The sequence below is a fragment of the Sphaerodactylus townsendi genome, linkage group LG08 (assembly GCF_021028975.2).
Source record: "Sphaerodactylus townsendi isolate TG3544 linkage group LG08, MPM_Stown_v2.3, whole genome shotgun sequence".
NCBI classification, from domain to species: Eukaryota; Metazoa; Chordata; class Lepidosauria; order Squamata; family Sphaerodactylidae; genus Sphaerodactylus; species Sphaerodactylus townsendi.
This window is the reverse complement of record NC_059432.1, coordinates 61,214,972-61,239,292: the sequence shown is the minus strand read 5'-3', so window position 1 is coordinate 61,239,292 and position 24,321 is coordinate 61,214,972. Positions and strand designations below refer to the sequence as shown.

The 24,321-nt window shown below is 41.2% G+C and overlaps 1 protein-coding gene across 3 annotated transcripts in view; it reads right to left on the bottom strand.

Moving 5' to 3' along the window:
• The window catches only part of SH3PXD2A (SH3 and PX domains 2A), a 294,236-nt gene that overhangs the window by 182,368 nt on the left and 87,547 nt on the right, over positions 1–24,321 (bottom strand). For all 3 annotated transcript variants that reach the window (XM_048505256.1, XM_048505258.1, XM_048505257.1), the window contains exon 3: positions 23,243–23,318. In XM_048505256.1, the coding sequence (XP_048361213.1) occupies positions 23,243–23,318 (76 nt within the window). The remainder of the gene's footprint in view (positions 1–23,242; positions 23,319–24,321) is intronic.

Genomic DNA, 24,321 nt, shown 5'->3' with positions numbered 1-24,321 from the left:
ACTACAAATTTAAAAGGCACTTGAGAACGGTTGTCCCGTCAAGTTTTGCTGAATTATTGTGTTGTTTTATTGGTTTTTAAATAATATTTATACTGAATGTTTTTATTGTAATTTTAAAAAATTGTATGCCACTCTGAGCCCCTTCGGGAATGGACGGCCCAAAAGTCCAGAAAGAAAGAAAGAAAGAAAGAAAGAAAGAAAGAAAGAAAGAAAGATGATGCTTCTCTTATGTGCAGAGAAAATGGCTGACAGGACCAGCACCTTTGTCCATACATGCATACAAAATTGGTGCCAAAAAGGCTGCTGCCACTCATATTAGGTTACATAAAAATTCAAGCAATTCTATGTAGTCTTTTGAATGGGTTGGGGAAAGGCTGGGGAAGCCAACCATGAATCAAAAGACATGCATACAAATTTTATTTCAAAATAATTTTAAAAGCTTTTGTGCAAGGTTTTTTAGAGTGAAAGGGTTTAAACTACTGTTGGTTTTAAACAGATGAAGAGGACTTTTTAAAAATCATGTTACTTTAAATGACATGCCTCAGCAAACAGGAAGGGTGGCTGTTTTCAGTTAGAAATTCCTAGAATTAGAAAGGTTTAACTAATAATTTTGAGGGGAACTTCCTTTAAATTTTATAACCCAACTTGAAAGTTTGGCCCACTGATGTTTTCGATTCACCCTGGTTGCAAACATTTCACTGCACAGAAGACTATTGCTTCCGAAAGACTGCAAGTGGTTGGGTGGTGTGTAACAGCTGTGGCATTCTTTCCTCCCAAAATATTTTTCTGGAACTCCCCACAGGCCTATCTGCATATGAGATGCTTTTAGCACTACAGTGTAGCTTCTTCAATGTCACTAAAATCCCCACTGCAGAAAATCTCTCATGGGCCTTAATTCTACCTGAAGTTCACTTACAAAGCTTATTTTGTCCCTGGACCATCTCTTACAGAATGGGTGCGGCTCAAAATGATTCCTTCCACCAGGTAGCTAATAAGGATCAGTGTGCTGTGCCTGGTCGGGATCTTTTGCATACACAAAGGAGTTACTGATGGTAGTTTGGCAATGCGTATCTGTGGAAAGGAACTCCATCCTGCTAAAGATTCAGTGCTAGGCTTTTAAGTCATCTTGAGTATTACAGTATTTTTTTTCTTGTTCTAGATGAGCTGTGTTTAGCTTTCGCCCTTATCCTCATCATAGTGATTTTATTCAAAAACAGAAAGATGTTTATGTTTTTGCAACTGCTGACAAGGAATCCTACTGGAAACTGGAACAAAGAATGTTACTAGTGATAAATCTTATGCAGCACAATCCTAAGCACATTTATGTTTCTTTGTTTCTGCTCCTTAGATTAGGTACTTGAAAAGCAGGCACAAGTTTTTTAACCACCTATATTACAGGAACAATAATACTCTTTCAGTAGATGTTGTTTCTTGGGCTTGTTCAGGCAATACTATCTATGTAAGACATTTCTGTCCTGCTCTAATTCGAAGGCTTGCTGGTGGTGGGCTGCTAAACTGGCAGGAGCTACCCATTGCTTGAAGTTCTTGAGTATGCTGCCTGCCTTTTGTTGGATAATCTCCTGGTAGAGATTATACCTTTGCATTACAAGCAGAGTGCAGGGAGAATGGAGCCTAGCGGAGCATCCCAAATATGTGTGAGCTTTGGCACATAGGAAAAGTCAGAGTTGTTTGTAGTTTCTAATCTAATAAAAAGAGTATTTATTAGTGAACTCCATTCTGGATAGAAATGTAGATAGATAGGTTCACTAATCTAATCTAATCTAGCTAGATGGCGATGGATGCACTCAGCATTCATTCTCTCTATGCACATGGTGCTGTAGAAGGTTAGAAAGCAAGAAGAAGAAGAAGAGAGAGAGAGTGAGCTGGAAGGAAGGAAGTCCCTGAGAGTATTAGTCAAACATCAAAGGGATAGTGCCAGCATGATAGACTAAAGGTGTCAATCCCTGGGTCCCTAAATTCACTAATCTAGCATCTGGTTTACTAATAAAAATCCTTCTGCGGTTGAGGCAGGAAATAGCGTAAAGTCTTTCTCTTCCAACACCTTTAAACTGGAAGTGAAGAGATATGTTAAGTGGGCATGAGACTACTTTGGGTTAAAGCAGCGATTCTCAACCAGGGTTCTGTGGTACCCTGGGGTGCTGTGAGCATGTCCCAGGAGTACCGCGGCAATGCTACCAGCCCCCCTCACTTTTGTGGTGTCTCCCACCAGTGCCAGCAAGGACATGGAGCTGGCCCATGGGGTAGGGCCTGCTGCAAGGTCAGCAGCCACTTCCCAACCCGTCCCCAGTGCTTCCCTTCTCCCTTGGAGGTGAAAGTGTGGGGATGGCAAGCAGGGGCACTGGGAGGGGAAGGTGGAGGGGATGGCAGGGGAACCATGAGATATGTAGAGTGAGGCCAAGGGTACCGTGACATCGAAAAGGTTGGGAAACACTGGGTTAAAGACTGAATGAAAGGCAGAACTGGCATGAAAGAGAGAAATTATGATTTAGAAGGTTCAGACCCCACTTCTGCCTTGGGTTTAGTTTTCTGTGTTGCCATGGAAGGCAGCATGGAAGGCAGCATTCTGTTGCTGCCACTGGTCAGCCAAATACCTGTGGAAAGCCCCAGTAAATCGCCAAGGTAGGATTATCACATCCATTCCTCAGAATTGGATATTTAGAAGTTCAATTGGCTATTATATTTGGTCAGCAGGGCTACTAAACAAACAATTGGGATGAAGAGACACAAAGAAATCTGGGTGGATGGAACAAACAGTTTGCCAGGGTGGATATAGAATCTTACTTGTGGGCAACACTTGTAATCGCTAAAAAAAAGATGTATGCAAGGTTAACATTCCACTTTACATCGCAAATCAATCTTTTCGTGGAAATATTTGTAGATTCTTTGTGAATTGTGTTAGGGGGAAAGGATTCAGATTCTTTTTCATACAACAGTATTCGCCCTAAAGTAGTACTCCAAATTTGCCTTGGTACAAATTATCGACCATCAGCTAAATATGATTGTACGATCCCTTCTGGTATTAGTATAGTCTGTCTGGTTGCAACGTAATACTTGCCTTGAGTTTCTTTGCAAGTTTAATGAAATTAACACAAAGGATGTGTTAAAGATCTATTTAAAAATGCATCACCAATGAAAGGGTTAATTTTTCAGACAACCAGAACTGTGTGACTCAATCCTGAGTCACCTGAATGGAGTGGAAATCAATTAGAAACAAAAGATTCCCATGAAGGATTTTGTGTAAATGCAAGAAGTTGTAAAGACGTCACACAACCATATAAAACGCCTTTAGCTAACAACAGGCATTTACAAGAATGGGCAGGCAATTCTTCAATAAATGGACTTACAAAGGGCTCACTTTCACAATTACAATTCTGGATTTAATTATTTGTGTAAGCTGTATATGTTTATTCAACAACATGTTTCTTTAAGTAGTATTTGTTCTACTTCCCATTTTTTAATGTGAGAACCAAAAATTATAGGGAAAGAAATAAGATTTCCAACATTTCTGCATTTATTTATTTTAAAATGTGTTTACCACAATTTCTCCCTTACAGAACTCATGGTATTTCAGAATTCCATAAAAGCAACAGATGCAAAGCAAGCAATACTTCACATCCTGGGACACAAAGCAACAAACATAAGCACCATAATACCCATTTTAAAAACACTTTCTCACATCACCTCCTAAATTCTAGTGCAAAGATCTTTTCCATAGAGGCCACTCCACAGCAATTGTGCTAACACTGAAAATGCTCATGCCCAGGTTTCAAGCATATTTGGTAAGGTTTACTTAAGTGATATTGTTGCACAGTTGGATATGGGGGCACTGGGGCTGCAGAATGATAGGGACAGTTATTTATTTAAAACATTTTAATGTCACCTTTCTACATAAATAGGCTCCCAGGTGGCAAATCTCAAAACATTAATACATTTCAACCGTAAAACACTGATGTAATCAAGACAGCATCTAAAATATATATAAAATATTTAAACAATTCAATAAAAACATATAAATACACACCACACATAACACATCTAGGGGGAGGGCCAAGAAGAGTTACTGGGGATACAACAAACAAAATAGTCTTCACCTGATGGTGGAAGACAAACAAGAGAGGGAGAAAGATGAATCTTCCTGGGGAGGGAGTTCTAGAGTTTTGGCACCACAACCTAGAAGGCTTGCCATCCATCTGGACTCAGCTGGCAGGGGCACTGGAAGCAGGGACTCCAAAGATGACTGGAGTGGACAGGCAGGTTCATATCAGAGAAGGTGGTCATTCATGAATGCTGAATCCAAACCCTATAGTGCTTTAAAGGTCAAAATCAGCACATTTATTTGACCCCAGACTTTACTCCAAGAGGTTTTAAAATCAAATCGCAGCAAGCAATTTTGGTCAATTGTAACAAGTTCTGCTAAGGTCCCATCTTTTATGAGAACAACAATGGATGGAATATTACTCTGTAGTCCTTTATGAACCTAATGATACCTCTGCCAACTGGGATTGCTCTCTTTTTTAGACTTACACAGCACTTTTGATACAGTTTCTAGAAATATCCTCTGATCCAAGTTATTATAACTGCGCATGGACCCACATTAACTTATGTTAATTCAGAATCTGTATGGTACAACCTCTTTCCAAGTAAAATATGATCAGCTTGGCTCCTTAACAAATAAGATGTCAATCTCCAAAGGCATTAAATAGGGTTGCATGCTGGCACCTGATTTATTTAATGTATACATCAATGACCTGGAGGCCCATCTTGGCAAGGCTGATGGACTCCTTAGAGGCCGATCTCAGCAAGGCTCCTTAAGTAGGTGGCTTTCCATTCCACTTTTGCTATATGAGGACAATACAGCTATCCTTTGTTGAACTAGAATAGGTCTTAAAAGATACCTAACTTCTTTCACCTAAATGCGCTTAAAATCAATTATTCAAAAAAAATTGTATTTACTAAACACTGAAACCTGCTTTCTTGGAAAATTGACAACACCACTACAGAACATACCTTTTATATATTTAGGACTTAATTTCCACTGTAATCTTAGATGGACTTTTCACAGATGCTGTACAACTTCATCTGGAAAGCACACATCTACTGGGGTTGTCCAGTTTTACTACAGGAAGGGCAACCAATCTTCAAAACCAAGGTACTTCCAGAGATCCTCCACAGAATCCCCACATGAATAAAGACATTTAATACTGACACTGAACAATTCCAAGCCCTGTTCCTAAGGAAAATACTGAGAGTACCTAACAGTGTCACCTATTCCACTCTTAGTCTTGAATCTGGAATGTCATTAATTGAAACCAAAGCATGGATCCTAACAATAAAATATTGGCTTAAAATGCACTTTGACCATTGACAGATCCTATTTCGCATTTTCTTACTGATAATAATGTTTCACTATGGTCTAAAGCAGTGGTTCTCAACCTAGGGGTCAGGACCCCTTTGGGGGTTGAACGACCCTTTCACAGGGTCGCTTAAGACTCTCTGCATCAGTGTTCTCCATCTGTAAAATGGATAAATGTTAGGGTTGGGGGTCACCACAACATGAGGAACTGTATTAAAGGGTCGCAGCATTAAGAAGGTTGAGAACTGGTCTATGGTAATTACCTCTAAAATTAGAATAAACAAATTGTTTTAAAAAACCATTACTGCTATTATCAACCAAACAGAAACAATAATTGCTGTTTGTTAGCTAGTTCTGCATCTCCCAACCAGTTCATTATGATAAAGTTCCACATCACTCAATCATTGTGTACCTGTCCAACACCTAACAATGGCTTGATGTTTGAAAAAGACCATAGCATTCAATGGTTTGAGGCAGAACAAATACAAAGTAAGAAAACAAGTAGCTTGATTCCATTAGAAAATTTTGTTTTCACTAAATGACATCAGCACCCATAAAAATCAAATACCCAATTTTACAAATGCTTTCTATCTGAATAGTCACAGTTCAGAGGGGTAAATGTGTTCATCTATTGCAGAAAAATATGGCTGTGTGCCATCTTGAAGACTGAACAGTTTTATCTTAGTATAAGGTTAGAGTATAAAAATATGGTAAAATATAAACTGGGTCATTGGTAAAGTGCCATAAATCTCCTGTTTACTAATATTTTCAGTGGGTAAAATGTTTTCCTATGTAGATACCTAAAACCTGTCTACTTTTCTCTTTCTTTTCCCAGGATGTCATTTTGTAATGTCTTAAATGGGCAGTGGCATATAAACAATCCAGCAAAACATACACAAACTATTACTCCTGGTCACACTAGCTAGGGCCAGTAGAGACATGGAGTGAACAGCCACCAGCAATGGCATAAGGTCACTTCTAGGAATAAAAAAGAAATGGAAGCCTTTTCTAGTAATTGCCCAAAATTCTATGATTTTACCAGAGTTTCTGGCAAAACGGCCGTTTCCGCACGGCCACGCTGCGGGGGTGCATCGGCGTAAATGACGCCGACGCACCCCCTGGGACCATTCGCACGGACGGTCGCATTGGGGCGGGGAAGACGGCGCAGCCTGCGCAGAGGCTGCACCGTCCCTTGAATGCTTTATCATCACTCCAACCTTCCAGCGCATCACCCAGGCCAGGGGACATGCCCCCCCTGCCCTGCACGACAGCTCTGGAGTCGCAGGGCGGGGGGGGGGGGTCGTGTCCCCTGGCCTGGGCGACGCGCCGGAAGGTTGGAGGGACGGTAAGGCGTTCGGGAAAGGGGGGGAATGGCGCCACCGCTGTTTCCGAAAAACCTCGTTCAGGGAGCGAGGTTCGGAAACAGCGGCTTCGCACTGCTCGGGGGTTGCGAAGCCGCTGCCGCTGCATACGAACCTCTCTGTAGGGACGCTGTTTTTAGCATCCCTGGGACACTGTATTCCGCCCGTGCGGAAACAGCCTTAGAGAGGTATGATGTCACAGCTGGAACTGATATCATGCCAATGCCAGTGGACACAAGCCATATTACTGCACCTCAGTCAACCCTAACTGGTGCAGGAACCATTGGAAATGTTACAGTTCTTGTCAATTTTACATTTGTTATGTGCTACTAGCCCATTAACGCATAACCAAGTGGCATTCTGGGAAAATGGAATGAAGAAGAAATTTAAAACTTTTTCTCCTGCAGCCACTTTAAGTGATGATGGGAAACAAGAGGTATGGCGTTCCTTTGCCCTAGCCAAGGGAGCAGGCCCAGTGAAACTGGCTAGGCTTACCACTGGTAGCCACCAAACAACTGAGATCAGCCCAGTTCTGGTAACCACTATGAAACTCTGCTAGACTTTTCCTAGAGAAAGTCTGCCAAAGGGAAGTAGAAAAAATTAGAAAATCTTAAGACAGGGTAAAGGTAGCTTGACTGGTTTCTGGGAAGGAGGGAAAAAAGAAGCAGCAACAGGGGAGAAGCTATAGGGCTGCCAGGAGGAGAGAATGGAAAACAAATTGTTAAAAGTACCCCTGGTAAAGTAGGGGGTGGTGTTATATGTTTTAACAGACCGGTATCAGAGAGTTTAATATTGGGATGCCCTGCACACTTGAAATGATTCTAAAGGGGATGCTTGCTCTCATCCTATCTGCAATTAGCTGCTTCTTTTTCCTTTCCCTGTAATTGACGGTGTTTCTCTTCAGCACCAGAAGCTCTCGGGATAAGTCCGGAAAGCGATCCCCTGCTGACATTGCCTCTGATCCAGCAGCCAAAAGGAATAGAGGGTAATGGCTGTCATAAACTGAAATGAAAGAATTCTAAACCTCAGGTCTTTTTCTTTTCTAATTACAACTCACACATAGAAAGGATTTTTTCTATTTCAGCAACGTTTTTAGTAACAAAATTTCTTCAAAAGGGATGACAGGCTCGGCCACTTATATACAAGTAAAAAAACCCCCTTTCATCTATCTCAGTATTTTAAGTATTTCTATTTTATGAACTTCTATACATGCAGCATCATATACAGTTATCTTCTGTTTGATCCAAATATTATGGGTGTGATTTGTTGCCATCATCTTCATTACCTTTAATTACTTGTATGTGTGGTCTTTCCTAATAAAAATGATCTGCTGACAAAGAGCATTACATGGCGGCTTCAGGTCGGCTTTCGAGTTTCGTATGTGTCTTGAACACACAGGAAGCTCAGTCTTCTAGTACACTTTTAAACCAGACCAAAGAAGATTTTGTTCACATTTTTATGAAGCTTACTGATATTTGAATACCCCAATGTCAAACCACAAAGTTGATGATTGACTGCTTTTTAAAAACTGAAAATAGTTAAAAGAGGTCACGGAAATCTGTTATATCTTAATTAATCAATAAAGATGACTATGACAGCACTATATGAAGAAATTAATAATTAAGAAAAGCTTCCAAGATTTTAAGGCAATATAAGAAATCAGTAGATAAAAGTATAACATGAAATTTGAACAATGAGAATTAGGTACCTAACCGTCCAATCCAAAGTGGGGGTGCAGTAGAGTGGCAGTCGGGATGGCATTGTTGCAGTGCACCTCTGCCACCTCCAAAGGGGTTTCAGGCAGCGTGAGAAGGGGAAAAACAGAAATCCCTGGCCACCTGAAAAATTCCCTAGGGAAGACTGACTTATGATACACCTTTTGGTGGCATAAGTTAGCATTTCTGAGCTGAGAGCCCATTGGAAGTTGACTAACATTGACTCCACCTCCAGGAACGCCCCCCATGATGCCGGTATGGGCCATTGCAGCAGAGACCCAAAGCTGCAGGGGCCAGTTCTAGGTTTGGCTGCCATGCATCTGTGCAGCAGCCCAATGTTGAGATAAGTGGTGTCTATGCAGTGACACTGTAGGGCTCTAGAGGTTAGACCAAAAAAACTCTCAGGCCAACTTATCTTATTTTTTAGACCTTCCCCAGCTGGGCATGAATTGGCTAATTTACCCTGAGAAATGAAAAGTGTTAACAGTAACTGGGTGACATCACTAAATTTGGAACTACATCAGATTCCATATAGGTTCAGCAAGTAGCCAAGAAACTCATCTTTTGTAATATATCCATTACAGCAACTGCACATGTGTGATTTCAGATTAAATGTTCTGAAATTTGTACTAGTAACTATGAAGACTCAGAGTTCTTCTCAGAGAATGTTTCTGCTTACTTCTGGCTGTCATGTTCATACTTCAGTGAAGCAAAATTTACCAGTAAAGGTAGCTTCTCTGGACCACCATATGGCTAAGCAAAGCTACTGGAGTCAACAAGGGTTATATTCTTTCTTTTTCCTCACAGCTGCTTCCAAAGAAGATTATAAATCTTCTATGTTTCTGTATGTTTGGACAAGTCCTATAGGTAAGTAATACTGCTACTGTTTATAAGAACATGAAACAACAGACAATATATTTTTCTTCATTCCTTGCTGTTTCAGGAACATACCTTTTAAAGAAAATCTACTAAAAGTCCAAACTCAGCTCTAAGTTGAATACATAAAATGTATTTCCTAGTTTGTAACAAGCCATTTCAAATTTACACACCATCTGCATTGCATTATAGTCACTGCTTGGGCTAATAAGTGCTAACAGTATAGCAACTCAAGATCTTTTATGAACCAAATGCACCCACTACAGTAGAACATTCAATTAGCTTTGTAGAACAAGGGTAAAACCAAAAACAAACAAACCTAGACAGAATTAGCTATGATGATGAACATCTGCCCAAAGCAGTGAATTGTTTCTTTGATTTACAGCAGGTTTTCTATGTATGAGGCTAAAATAGAACAGCATAGGTCCTTGAGAGAGAGAAGCACAGAAGACAGCAGAGGTAGTTGCGATATGTACACATAAACTAGAATTTGGGTTGCCTGAAACTAAAATTACTAATTCAAGATCTCACCCTTCCTTCTGATAAATCAGCTTACTTCTGATAAATCAGCTTACTTGAGTATAGTAGATAAACTCATGCACATTATAGAGGGCCTGAGCAAGCCACTGTCTGATTAAAAAGGTGGCAGAACAGCTTTTAAACTGATCCCTGGGGGAAAGCCGACAGGAGCTGAAGTGACTTTGGTTAGGAATACAGTATCTATGGGGTGCAGACAGAGAGGGAGGTTTTTCTAAATCAACCACATACAAGCATAGAACATCGCAATGTGCATGTGATAAGTGATAGTATCTACAAAGCTATAAACAGTTGTGTAGCACCCAGGGGGTGGGGGGGCATCTTGCACCGGGCGTGCGCAGGGATGGGTGTGGCGTGGCAGGGGCTCAGGGCACACAACTGCCCTGGGTGTAATTCCCCCTCACTACGGCTCTAGCTATAAACCATAGTAAGAGCAATGATGACAAAAAACTAGAGCTGAGAAAATACAATAAATAATATCACATTAAAATACTAACAAAAACATCTTTGCCTGACAATGAAATGGTAAAAAGGATGGTGCCAACAACGCCTCTTATGGAGGCTATTTCAGTTGGCAAGGTATCCTGGAGGAAAACACAATACTGAGAGTAACAGAATCTGTTCTCTTTAAATTGCGGCAAGATTTCTGTTGCTTTTTCATGCACAGCTTTGGAGGCCAGTTATTCAGCAAACAAGGCAGCTCTAGAGTTAAACCCTGGAAAGCTACAGCAGACGACATTGTTGAAATGTAAATATTTATGTAGTCTGGGCCTTCCTTCCTTCCCCCCTCCCCTGTCCTGCCTCTTTCCCTTTCTTAAAATGTTATAGATCAGCTGTTTTGATAATTGGGCAGGAAACAAGTTCCCTGATGGCTGGCAGCTTAACACAACTTTGCTATGTTTTGGCCTCTGAACATACCCAGGTCTCGTCTTCTCTCTGCCTCTCTTTGACTTTCTCTTTCTCTGTTTTGCCAATTATTCTATTCAACAGGAGGGAAGATATGAAACTTAAGGCGAACAATCTGAAACAATTTAGCAGAGCACCTGACAGTGCCAAGTCTATAGTAATAGGCATCAGTACTAGATCAGGCTAAAAGCCTGTGCTGACTTGTTGTGCACAAAACGGAGCCCTAAGAGATCACTATACCTTGACCAAGTGGACAGCCTAACTGAGAAACTGTGCTGTTTCACAGTGACATAAGAGCTTCTTAGCAGGATCCTGTAGAAAGTGTTTAAGTTTTAAATCACAAACTAATGTTTGTAAAAGTTGAAATTTGTGATGACCAAAGGTGTTAAGCAGCCAGGGAATGCGATGGCTGTCCAAACTCAAAGTTATGAAGAATAGTTATAGAGACATAAGGGGTGTGTGTGTGTGTGTGTGTGTGTGTGTGTGTGTGTGTGTGTGTGTGTGAGAGAGAGAGAGAGAGAGAGAGAGAGAGAGAGAGAGAGAGAGAGAGAGAGAAGTTGTGTATGTGGGGCAAAGTCAGAAAAAAAGAAAAAGCATCTGATAGGAATGATTAGGGTAGTCAAAGCCCTAATAGACTGTACTGATAATACAAACCCTTACCCCCAGACGGATTCAATTTGCAGCAACCTGGATAGACCAGAATCTGTGCCAAAATGCTTTAATAATCTGATAGGCTGTTCTGTGCTGTACTGATGGTCAAACTCTTGCCCCAACCTGGGTAGACCAGGCAGACACTTTAGGTCCCCTTAGCCCTGACCTGAATGGCCCAGGCTAGCCTGATCTTATCAGACCTCAGAAGCTAAGCAGGACCAGGCGTGGTCAGTACTGGGATGGGAATATCAGGAATACCAGGGTTGCTAAGCAGAGGAAGGCAACGGCAAACCAGCTCCATAAAGTCTCTTGCCTTGAAAACCCTACTGAGTTGCCATAAGTTGACTGTGACATGACAGCACTTTACACACACACAAGTGCCCACTGGAGAGAAAAGGAGAATATTAATAAAGTAAATAAGCAACCAAGAAAGCACACTTTCCCAAGAGATGGGTCCATCATTCATAATAAAACAGAACCTCAAGGGGTAAGGGGGAGAGTACAAGAATTCATAATGGAGCTTGCTTCCTAATTAGCTCTGATTTTTCCCAGAAGGGGGGGGAGAGAGAGGGGGGGGCAGGGTAGAGCTAGACCCAGCCCCTTTGCTGACAGTTAAACTGCCTGTTGGAGAGAAGCCTCCTGTGTACCATGCTGATCCAACTGTCATCAATCTCACCATCATGTGGGAGGGCAGTGTGGTCTAAGTATTGTGAACAGTCATGCCACCAGTGGTGTAGTGCCCAGGGAGCGGGGAGGTCTTGCACTGGGTGCATGCCGGTGCGGGAGGGTGTGTGTGTGTGGCAGGGGTGGGACATTACGCGGTGTTGTGGGGGCGTGCCGGGGCAGGGGCATGGCAGGGGCGCAGGAAACACGTGCCCCAGGTGCAGTTCCTCCTCACTAGGACTCTGCATGCCACTCTCCCTAGTCCTCCCATTTCCTTTATGGTGTTCCTTTCAGTTTGGACTGATATAGCCCATATAGGGAGGTAAAGCAGCAACGATATAGCCCAGCAGCAATGATATAGCCCAATCTCATCAGAATTCAGTGGCTAAGCGGGGCAGTACTTGGATGGGAGACCATCAAGAAAGACTCTGCAGAGGAAGGCAATGGTGGACCATGTCTGCTTCTCACTTGCCTTGAAAGCACCTTGCTGGGTTCACCATAAGTCCATTTAGACTTGACAGCACTTATGGTACATACAAGACATATACCTGGGAATGGCCAACCACCCAACTATGTAACATTTTCTGTTGGGTGTGGCTTTCCAGTGTGTACTATCCTCAACTTGCATGTCCTCACAGAACTCTTCAATGCAAGTTAAGACTAGCAGTTAACAAGCATATTCCTAGACAGAAAGCACATTCCAGAACACAGCTCAGCACTGAAAATTGAATCCAGGGCTAAATGCTGTTAGAAGAAGAAAAGTTTGGATTTATACTCCTCTTTTTCTCCTGTAAGGAGACTCAAAGAGACCTGCAAATCCTCTCCCTTCCCCTCCCCCCAACAGACACCTTGTGAGGTAGGTGAGGCTGAAAGAGTACTGATTAGCCCAAGGAAACAAATCCACTTCATGAGGAGGAATCAAACACAGTCAGGAATCAAACCCAGTTCTCCAGATTAGAGTCTACCTGCTCTTAACCATGACACCACACTGGCTTAGTTACAAACTAAGTCTAAGAAGAAGTAACTTCTAGACAAAAAATGTTCCAAGACATTATAACAACTGAGGCAAATTAAAAAATCACATTTATGATGGTGCTAAAAATGTAAAAAATATTCACAACTGGCAACCTTTGAATAGCACTACAAAACCTTCCACCTCAGTATGTCTAATGGCAGAGTCAGTTTTACTTCAGTTCTTAGAGTGTCACCTCAGCTTTTAGATTAATTATTTGCATATATTCCAGCTAGCTTTTTATTCATGCTCTGATCTTTTGAGATTTTTATAGATTCTCTAAGATACAGAGAACAGAGGCAAGACATCTTATTACTGTTAAACCGGCTTATCTATCTTACTCCCTTTCAGCAAAAAATCTGCTTAACTCTCATCTTCACAAGGAAGAAACTTACTAAATAATTCTCTCCTGGAAATGCTGTTTAAATTTTTTACAGCAAGTGCTGTTGTATCATGAAAGGCCTTTGAATACTGAAAACCTACCCTGGAGACTGCTCATGCCAACAGAATTTAAGATGACAAACGGCTTTGTGTTTCTACTTTAGAGAGAAAAATATAGTTATGTTCAGGACAGATCTGATTCAGAGGCCCTTTCTGCACGGGCCAATTAAACCGGGATAACACTAGTAAAAAACCTGGGTTGGGGGGAACTTTGCATGGATCCTAATCTGATCACAGATCTGCTCTGTGTTCCTCCCCCCTCCAGGATTTTTCAAGACTTGCCACAGTTGTGAGGCACGTTAAAACCAAAGAATTGAGAAAATCCCATCTGTGGAGCCATGCAGAGGAAATAGGCCATATTGTGGCCTGTGGGGAGGAGTCGGTCCTGCCTGCCTGTGAGGAAAAAAACGCAGGCAGGGAAGAAAAAAGATGTGCCTTCATGCAATGGTGTGTGCCCCGGCCAACACGCTGGCTGTCCATGGGACAGCCAGCTGTGTGAAGGGGTTGGGGTGAGGGTAGGTTCATGTAACCCACCTTTCCCCCGCTTTTATTGGCCTGTACAGAAAGGGCCAGAGTTTTTCAGAGCACATACAGCAAGACAGGGTCATTCTGTTGGTCAATGGGTCTAGTTGTCCCATTAGCTTCCATTGAACTCCTCTAAGTATAAGAGGTATCACTGTAGACAATGTTTTTTTAAAGCTGTGATTATCTTCCAAGATCTGACAAGACTGGGCTAGCCAGGGCTATCCAGATCAGACATACCCTGAGGGAACTCTAACAAGAGCTTCTATCCAGAGCTCTCTGCTCCCAAGACTACCTTCGGGATTATCCTACAGGTAGAACCATCAGAATCCCATGCATCCAACTGTTCAAAAGGATAGCTAAGGCTGATGGTGTCAAAAGCTGCTGGGAGGTCTAGGACAGGGGTAGGGAACCTGCGGCTCTCCAGATGTTCAGGAACTACAATTCCCATCAGCCTCTGTCAGCATGGCCAATTGGCCATGCTGGTAGGGGCTGATGGGAATTGTAGTTCCTGAACATCTGGAGAGCCACAGGTTCCCTACCCCTGGTCTAGGAGAATCAACAGGGTCACAGTCCCACATCTGTCTCCCAGTGAAGGTCATCAACATGAGGTACTTTCTTTTTGGTACTTTCATATTAGATATGTCAACATGTACTTCGATCTTTTTGGTACTTTCATATTAGATATGTCAACATGTACTTCAATCAGAAGCTATTCAATGTTTATATGCTCAATTGGAAAACAGCTTGCTTTTTTCTGAGAGTTCTCTCAGAGCTATAACATCCTTATCATGCTACTAAAGTTCATTTAATATCTCTTATATATTTTGTTTCACCATATGGTGTTCCTTCAGCATTTTGTCTGCAAACCCTCACTATTAAATGCAAATCAGACATATTTAATTTGCATTTAATGCTGAGGCTTTTTGAAGTAAACTTCAGAATGATCAATTTAAGATTTAAAAAGCTGGGGCTGAGGAAAGGATTTACACAAGGTATATAACAAGTCTAAGGAGCAACTCATTTGAATTGAAGGGCTTCTACGAACTTTCTCAAATAAGCTCAAGGACAGCTCACTTGTTTTCAAGGCTCAGGAGTTTCTTTGGGTTTGCCAGTGGTTTCCTGGAGCTTTAAAAGTCACCTTTGGGGCCATTTCCATTGATCTGTCTGAGATAAAATAAGCATCCATCCTCAACAGACTGGTACAGCTACTTCTGAGCTGTGATTAAAGTCACATGGCTTGCAAAAATACAAAATTAAAAGCAGAACATTTCATTTTTAATGCTACTTCATATATGCATGTTATGTCAGCCAAGTGGTAATTATGTCAATTTTTATGTTACCATATTGTCAATGTTCAAGTGGTTGAGGATCTCACTACTGTTATTGCAATGTCATTTGAAAGACCATGCAATAAGTTTCCTTTGAAAAAGAAAACTACATCCAGACGAGATAGAAAGCAAAACTCTTACATGGAATGAGGGTAACACACATCCACCCAAATACAAATTTACAAGCATAATCCAGTCTGGATTACAGGCTATGGTTTGATTAATTTTCAGGGAACAGTTATAACAAAAAGCCATCTAATTGAGTGTAGACATCTAAGGAAATTATGTTTTCCTACAACTCAAGCAGTCTTCCCAGGCCTATAATCTTATATCAGCTGAAGTGAAATGCGTGCATCAAATCTTGTGTCCAAGAGAAGACAATTCCTCCTTCCCATTGCTTTAACTCAGTTGGCTACTGTCAGTTGGAAGTCTCTTCTCCTAGCCTTTAAAATTCTATATTTAATTAATTCTATACTTAAAGAACATCCCTATTAGGTGATTAAATATTCCTCGGGATCTGGGTGTGCCTGAACCAGATTCAGGAGATGGGTACATGAAATTGTACCTATAAAACAATATGTGAATGACTGAAGGCAGCAGACTCAGGAACTCTTTCATGCTAATGATTACTCGTTTAGTGCCAATAAAATTTCCCCCCAAGATCATACTGGCCTGTAGCCCGAATCCACCTATTTTATTGTAATATGTGGCATGATCCTTCTCAACATTTTCCTTCCATTACTGGAATCTGCAGCATGGTCCACCCAAGGCAAATAAACAGACAACTGCTTTGCTGACATCCTTGGGAACCTATGTGGTTGTTGCATTCCAAAGAAACAAGTGTGTCTAGATGTTAGCATTTTTGTTTCCTTCTAAACTGGTAAAATAGCTACAGGTTATAATATTATTTGGCATTTATCTATTTTTTTTGTTGACCAGTCTAATATTTCCTTAATTTATGCTTAATGGTTGAAGGAGGTTCGCACAGAAGGAAGAGGATCCTCTCATGCAAGCAAGCGCACTCGTCCTTGTCTGCATCACAAATTAATTTGGCATCCTTACTGGAAAATAATGATGAAGCTTACAAAACAGTGTATAACTAGCTTTTTGTTTATTTGCCTACGGCTGCTTATTGCCTAAATACAGTAGATATAAGGCAAATGTGTAAGGCACATCTGTGCCAGCTGTCTATATACAGTTTGACTGTGACTGAAACCATATTCTTGCTAATATAAACACTATACAGACTGATAATTTGAAACCATATTTTACTGATATACATAGACCATTTCTGCACTGATGGCAGAAGCCGGTGGAGCCACAGGACCATTCACATTCGACCGTGCGGGCGGTCCCAAAGCCGCTGCGGGTCGCAGAGGAGGCTCCGCATGGAGCTGCCCCCCCGGTCTGTGATGTTTGCTTATCTTTTCTTCCCTCCAAGGCTCCAGAAGGAGGAAGGGACACACCCATGCTGCTCTCTGACCCCCGGGGGTTGGAGAGCAGCGTGGGTATGTTCCTTCTACCTCTGGAGCCTTGGAGGGAAGAAAAGGTAAGCAAACAACACAAACAGGCAAGCGCCTAAAAACGGCACATTCACGCCTGCGCCCTTCGCACCGCGCCGGCAGGAAACACCACTTTCCAAAACACTCGCTCATTGAGCGAATTAGGAAAGAAGTGTTTTCCCGCCATTTTGGGCGGGGAGAGCACAGCGTTGTTGCACTACAGCAGTGGCAGCTGTGTGAACAGTGCTTCAGGGACACTGTTCTTACCGTCCCTAGGGCGCTGTTTTTGGCCCGGGCAGAAACAGCCAAAGTTTTGGTTGTGTAATATTGCTTATACAAGCATTATATAGGCTGTTTTGTTGTATAATTTATACTTTTGTAAGCATTAATTGCTGATGAAAATAATTTTGTTAATGTATAACAACATATTCATCCCAATGCAAACAAAAATACTAATGTACATTAATCTTTACAATTTAATAGCTATTTAGCCTCAACAAAGGTTTTTATTATTATTCTTGAGTCTTTGGTGGTAGCAAGAAGTTTGACATGAAATCTGTATTCCAAGACTTTTCCAGATTTCATACTGACAAGTGGATGACCACAAGGACTTGCACAGGGCAATATAATTTGACCAACTATTTCCTCTTTCCCTTCCATGAAATCTTCAGTTGGCTTCCTTCTCTCCTTCCCACACACCTTTTTATCTGCCCCTCTGTCTTTAACTTCTCTTCTTTCCCTCCATTGGCGATCTCCCCTGGAAAGCAATGGCCAGGACTTGAAGGACACCTCACCCCTGAATCTACCTTTCCCTCCTCCTGACAACAGCATTAGTCTCTCCTTCTTCTTCTCTTCTTCCCATCCATCAGCCATACCTTTTATCTGCTTCTACTCTTCAGCTATATTTCTTATTTATTTACTTCATTTATGCCCCATCTTCCTCTAACAGGGGGACCAAAAGCAATTTACATAATTTTCTCTTCCACTTTATCATTACAACAATCCTGTGAGGTAGGTTATGCCAACAGTGTGTCACTGTCCACAGGTAACTCAGTGAGTACCATGGGAGAATGGCAATTCCAACCTGGGTGTCCCAGATCGGAGTCTGCAATTCTGACCTTTGTAACTCACTGGCTTTTGTGGGATGGCTGCTGTTGAACAGTAGTGAGCAGCTGAGCATGGGTGAGGCATGGAACTGACATGGTATCAAGTTGCCAAATTGCTGCTGCTGAGCCTCACTCATATAGTCCTTCAAAAACCAAAGCAGCCCTGAAAAGGACCCTCCTCCTCCCTCACCCTGTCTGTTACTGACAGAAACCAAGGCTTTAAGACAAGCAATACTGTTCTGGTTGCCCAACAATGGCTACTGAGGGCACTTGTTTCTTAAGGCTACAGCGGCTGCTTCTATTAGAGAGGGTTAAGTCCCCATTTTCTTTTCAGCTTTCCACTTTTCCGCAAACCTGAGACTTTTGTTAAGTTTGTAAAAATGTCTGTCTTATTTGTTCATGGCTCCAACCTTCAAATTGAAGTACAGATTTGAACATGTTAAGCATTAGATATAATGGTAGCAAAAAATCCTTGCCAGTTTGTAAATGAAAGATATTGGGGTGAGTGGGGATGGCTGGCTGAGGGCAAGCAAATTGTTTCTTTTTTAGTACTGTATTTTTCCTTCAATATTCTTACCTCACATTATACAACCTGCTGCTAGAGGACAAGAAGCTGAAGGCTCAAAACTCAGATTGAGACCACTACTTCTTTCTATTGTTCATGGGAATGTAGAAATTAATTTAAACATCCGATAATGTAACTTGAAAGATACCATTTTAGAAATTGTGAAAAGCTGAACATCACACACTAATAGTGCCATCCTAAACATAATTACGCACTTCTAACCAATTTCAGCAGCTGGTTTCCTATAAATACCATGGGAAATTCTGCCTTTACAAGGTATTAATAAGGAAACAGAGAAAGTCAGTGCTTAGGAAAAAATGCAAAGTTTACAAAAATAAACAGTAGGATAAAAAGAGCAATCTGCTCCTCAGTTGTACCAATGTAAGACAAGCATACAATTGAACACAAAACTTCCTAATCACCACAATCTAGTGTTTGAGAAGAATAAGGTACCAAGCATTTAGTTCTAATAATGTATTCAGAAAACCTTCCAAGTCATCTGAAGGAAGACAGAACTGTATCTAGCTACTCAAGTTCCCGAGCAGTTGACACAGCTACAAATTTGTTTGCATTCTTCTCCAGCATAGGTCTCCATTCCTGCCAGGTAAAATATATAAATGTTATATAAAGACACATATAAATATATCCACCTGGGATGCAGGTCATTGGCAGAAGGTCTGTTTTTCTCAGGAACGTGACACAACGGAAGCAGAATCCAGGCACAGCTAACAAAATGCTTTGTGTGATTATTTCAACTCTTCCAGCACAGTTCAAAACAGGGCAGATCCCAGCATCACTGCCAACATTCCCCGCCCATTGCTCTCACTTATCAGCTACAAGAATCTGGGTGGAGTCTCAAACAAAAACTGGCATAAAGAGACAGGTAAAACTTTTCAATGGAGCTTCGTCTTTCCTGTAAGATACGGATGTCTTCCAACATTATCAGTTTTTTATTTATTGATTGATATTTATAATTTTGTTTAAATCATTCTTATGTAATCATGTAATCTCTGTTGTTACACGCCTTGAACCCTCATGGATTGTGGAATGCATTTTTTTGTAAATAAAAGTAAATAAATGTTAATTTTTAAGTTTAAAGATCAACAGCTTTGATCGTGGTGACACTTGGGGGAAAACCTGCTAGGAAGTACATAACTTAATCAGTTTAATCTTTAAACTGGGATTGGAGTAGGGTAGTAGATGAGTGCTGTGCTCCAATTCGGATGGCTTTCAATAAATAGCTATTGCTCCCTCCAATCTACTTCAAAAGGTCAGTATGAAGATGAAATGGGATGTCTGGAGTATGCCCCACTCTATGACCATCCTGAAAGAAGTTTTACATACAAATAAAATTAATAAATAAGTATCCCATATTTTGATAACATGCTACCTTAGAACCAGCCAGCACATCTGTCATTGGACTTCCTCATGCTTTCTTTAACATTAAAAAATTGGGGGAGAGGGATGATTTGAGCGGGGAGAGGTCATTTAATCCCTTCGTTATGCTCATTGCCAGTTTACACAGAAACATGACACTGTTGCCCCACCTTCCACTCTTAGGGCTTATGTTGCCAGAGGTAGAAGGAGACAGCATCATGAATCAAGCCAGAAGATTATGGTCTAAATTAAAGACAATAAAATGTCATTTTCTGCTCTATATGAAAACCTGGCACATCCCTATATCTAAGACTTGTTATGTGACTCTGTGGGAAGTCTTTACACCCAGGCTGGAATGAAGGATTGATGTCTTCAAGACAATAACTTTACATTGCCTCCTGATCAACAGCATCCCTGCTTGGAATACTTCATCATTTCCTTCTAGAGATGCTCCCCCTCTCCACTGCTGCTTGGAGTAGAAAACTCAAAATGACAAAAAGTTCTCCGTAGAAATTCCAGGTAATTCTGGTAATTCCTAGAGAAGTATGATGTCACTTCCGGGTTTCCCCCAGAAGTGTTGTCATACCTTTGTTCAAGCTTCCCATCTCCCTCTGGACAAGTCTCCCACTGGCTGCCAGGCAGTCCTAATTCATTTATCAACAGGAAAACTTAATCTCCTGTCACATTAGCATCTCCCTAAGTAACCAAAGTATTGTAAAAATCTAGGGCAAATTTTAGGTGTATAAGGATATATTCTCAGCCAGCATTATAGGTTAAATGTCTCCCTGGGAAGCGTCTCCTAGACTGCAACTGAGGAAAAAATAATATAGCAGTAGATCTACTTGGCCCTATTCTTCCATCATTTTGATGTCTGGCCTAGAACATGCCACATCACTTTGAACACTGAGAGTATACTTCCACTACAAGGTTGTTCCTCCCTTAATCCTTTTTGCTTCATCTTCCACATGTATTTGCTCTCAGCCAGGCTCTCTCATGTTCCCCGCTGTCTCACTGTTTCTCCCTTGCTCATTCAGAGCCCCTCTCCAAGTAATTCTCCCCTCACTTTCATCACCAGCTTCCTCTTCCTTTCTGTTGACACTCAAGGGCTTTGTGCCATATCTCTCACAACCTTCATCTCCTAACTTCACTCAGCTATGTCTCAAAAGTCCTACTTTTGTCCTTTTCCCTTCATATCCACTTCTTAGGTATGAATGATGCTTATCTTGGAACCTCCCAGCATTATATGATGAGCCCAGAACCTATGGTAGCATTTTGTTTTCAAAATTCTAAAACTAACCACAGGCTCAAGAAAATTGGAAATTTCTGTCTTAGAACATCACTCATAGACATTTTTATTAAGAAGAGCTAGGGGACAGTTTCACACTGCTGAAATAAAGTGCAAATGTTGTGAGGAAAGCATATGGACAATGTGCTGTACAGGGACAGCCTTCCATACGATCACTGGCTGGGGAAGTGACCAACCAAAAAAGTTGAGGATGTAGAGCCATCAAAGAACAAAAAAACGTATTTCAGCCAAGGCCTACAAAAGACATTACAGAGAAGCAGTAAGTGGAGCAGAATTTCACATATTTATTGTAAATAATCAGCCAGATCTTTGCCTACAGTTCTAGAAGTAGAATGTTTATATAAATGAAATCTAGCCCTTCTCTTTAACCACAAGCAATAACTGGAACATGTGCTCAGTTGTCATGAATAATAAAATTATGTGGTATGACAGGTCACAACTCAGCATTCTTTTGTTCTAAAGACGTGTCATGTTGACCAACCAGTTTGTAATTATTTGGGGCAAAGGCTGGGTACTTTAAGAGACTGTCTGTCTACCTTTAGGCAGTTTGAATTATTGTTTCTATTATTCATTTTAAAAGCACTTTCAGTGTTCAAACCTTCATAATGCTTAACTTCATTAACAACCAGATTCCATACAGAAGAAGGTGTGCCTAAGTTCATAGACATTAGTTCGTTGAGCCTCTGATTAAAGCAGTAATTCTCAGACGGTGTTAGAGAAAACTACTGCATCCCAACAGCAACAAAAAGTGTCAATGTATCTAACTCTCAACATGGACACACGACTAGATAGTTAAAACCTAGAGACTGGGACCATGGGCAGAGGAAAGCTCTTTCTACAAGCTTGAGAACAGCCCAACATTTGCAGACAAATATGAAATCTTTAAAAAATGGGGGGAGGGGCTTAACATCCCAATAAAAGAAGTTGCTCTTGTAGTTTTAAGAAACTCAGTGGTTATAGTTAGACAACCACTACAGGATTGCTAGCCTTTAAGTCTTGAGCAGATTCCAAAAGCGCCAAAAACAGCAGTGCTGTAATCTCCTATTACCTCCCATTGGAAACAATGGGGGATGGGGCACTCCCTTTGGGAGTCCATAACTTTGGACTCCCTAAACCAAACCTCACCAAACCTGGGTGATATCATCAGGAGAGTCTCCTGAAAAATCCCTGAAATGTTGGTGCTGCTAGCCTAAAAACTGCACCCCCTGCAGGCCAAATATGGAAAAAACATTGAAAATACAAAATCCCCCACAAACGAACCTGCATTTTTGGCGCCCACTACAAGGGGGCGCCCTGGGCAACTGCCCACTTTGCCCAATGGGAAGAACGCCTCTGAGCAACTGTGTGTGGATGGGGGTAAAGGGAAATGTAAGGTGCTCCCCACAAGTTCTTGCAGGGTTCTTACTATGCAGTTGAGCACAGCCCAGCAGCTGGACTGGCACTGCACAAAACTGGACCAGATTTTTCCCAGGTACAGGCTGCCAGGGGGAGACGGAAGGAAAGCTGAAGTCAAGGGAGCTGATAAGGTGCATTGGCTGGGGGGTACAAAGGAAAGAAGGAAATAGAAAAAGGGGAAAGCCTGTGGGGGCTTTCAGGAAAGGGAAAGAAAAATGTGGAGGAAGAAAATTGAGGTGCTCCCTGCTAGTTCTTCCAGTTCTCCCACTAGTAATTTTCTATTTGTGTTTGTTTTAAACATGCTCTTTTCACATATTTTAACACACATTATGCATCAGTTTAACATGAAAAGGGAGAAAAAGAAGTTATGTTGAAACTAAAGTGTTCTCTTGGTGCAAAACCAAGGGCTCGTACTGCAATGATTGTTGTACTATTATTCTAAGAATACAGAGACAAACAATGCAAGTAGAAGTAATATATGCACTAAAAATAGCAACATAAATACAGTGAGTGTTTTTAAGCCACAAAGTTCATGTTTCACATCAATATTGTTGCTTGAAGAATATTTTGTTGTGGTATGCAAAGGCATCTTGAGTTGTTACCTGGAAGAAAGGGGATAATTCTCTGCTTGGGATCTTTCTGGCCTCCTTCAATAGGGAATTTATCCAGGAGCTGCATCTACAAGAGAAAAAAATATTTAGTGTGAAAAATAGTTTATACACTCCCGCCCCTAGCATTCTGATTAACATAATAAACAGATCAAGAAAGTTAAAGGAGAAACTATTACCAAAGGCAGAGAATTAAGAGGAAAACACTCAGTCTGGTGAACTCTAATGAGGTTCCAGAGAGGAACGAGAGAATTAAGTCAGAGTTGGGATAGGACCAAAGTCTGGTATTCCAGCAATTCCTACATGGACCATTTGTACTTTACAAAACAAATGAATAAATGGTTCAACCTTAATCCATGCTCTGAGCAGCAATCCTGCAGGGTCCACCAACAGACCACCCACCCTGTGAAACATGCTGCCTCAGAAAAACTAGAGAAGTTATTTCAATGAAGCATCGTGTGGTTGTTGGCAGGGTTCACCTATCTCCTACACATTGCTGCACTTCTCCAAGCAGCTTAATGTGGTCAGGCACATATGAAACAGAGGCGTTTCCTCAGGGTTTGAAAATTATCTGTGAATATGTTAAAATAAAGAAATCCTATGAGTGGAAGGTTGTTTCAACATTTTCTGGAAGACCCTTCTCTATTCCTTACTGACTACACACTGTCTGCTTCTCTAACTTGTTATGAGACCTTATGTTTGTAATATATAGAAAATCTGGCACAACAGTCTAAAATAAGATTAATAAATATCAACTCTTTAAAAACCTAAAATTCATAATCAGCCAGGAAAAACTTCTCTATAATCCTCCATTAATGAGTCCAAATAAAACCTTTCAGTGGTTTCGTTTCTTTTCAGTTATCACCATGAACCAAATGCTAAAACTAAAAAAAAGTGAGATTGCCATTTTTTTAAAGCAGGAAGACTCCACTGCTGATGTAAGTATATGCATTCATGTGTCCTGTGAGAGCAACATGAGATGCATTCTGAGCCCTGTAGAAACAGATGTCGAGATTTGATGGAAATCTCTGAACGGAAATTCTAAGAGTCAGAACTGCAGACCTGTGCAATGA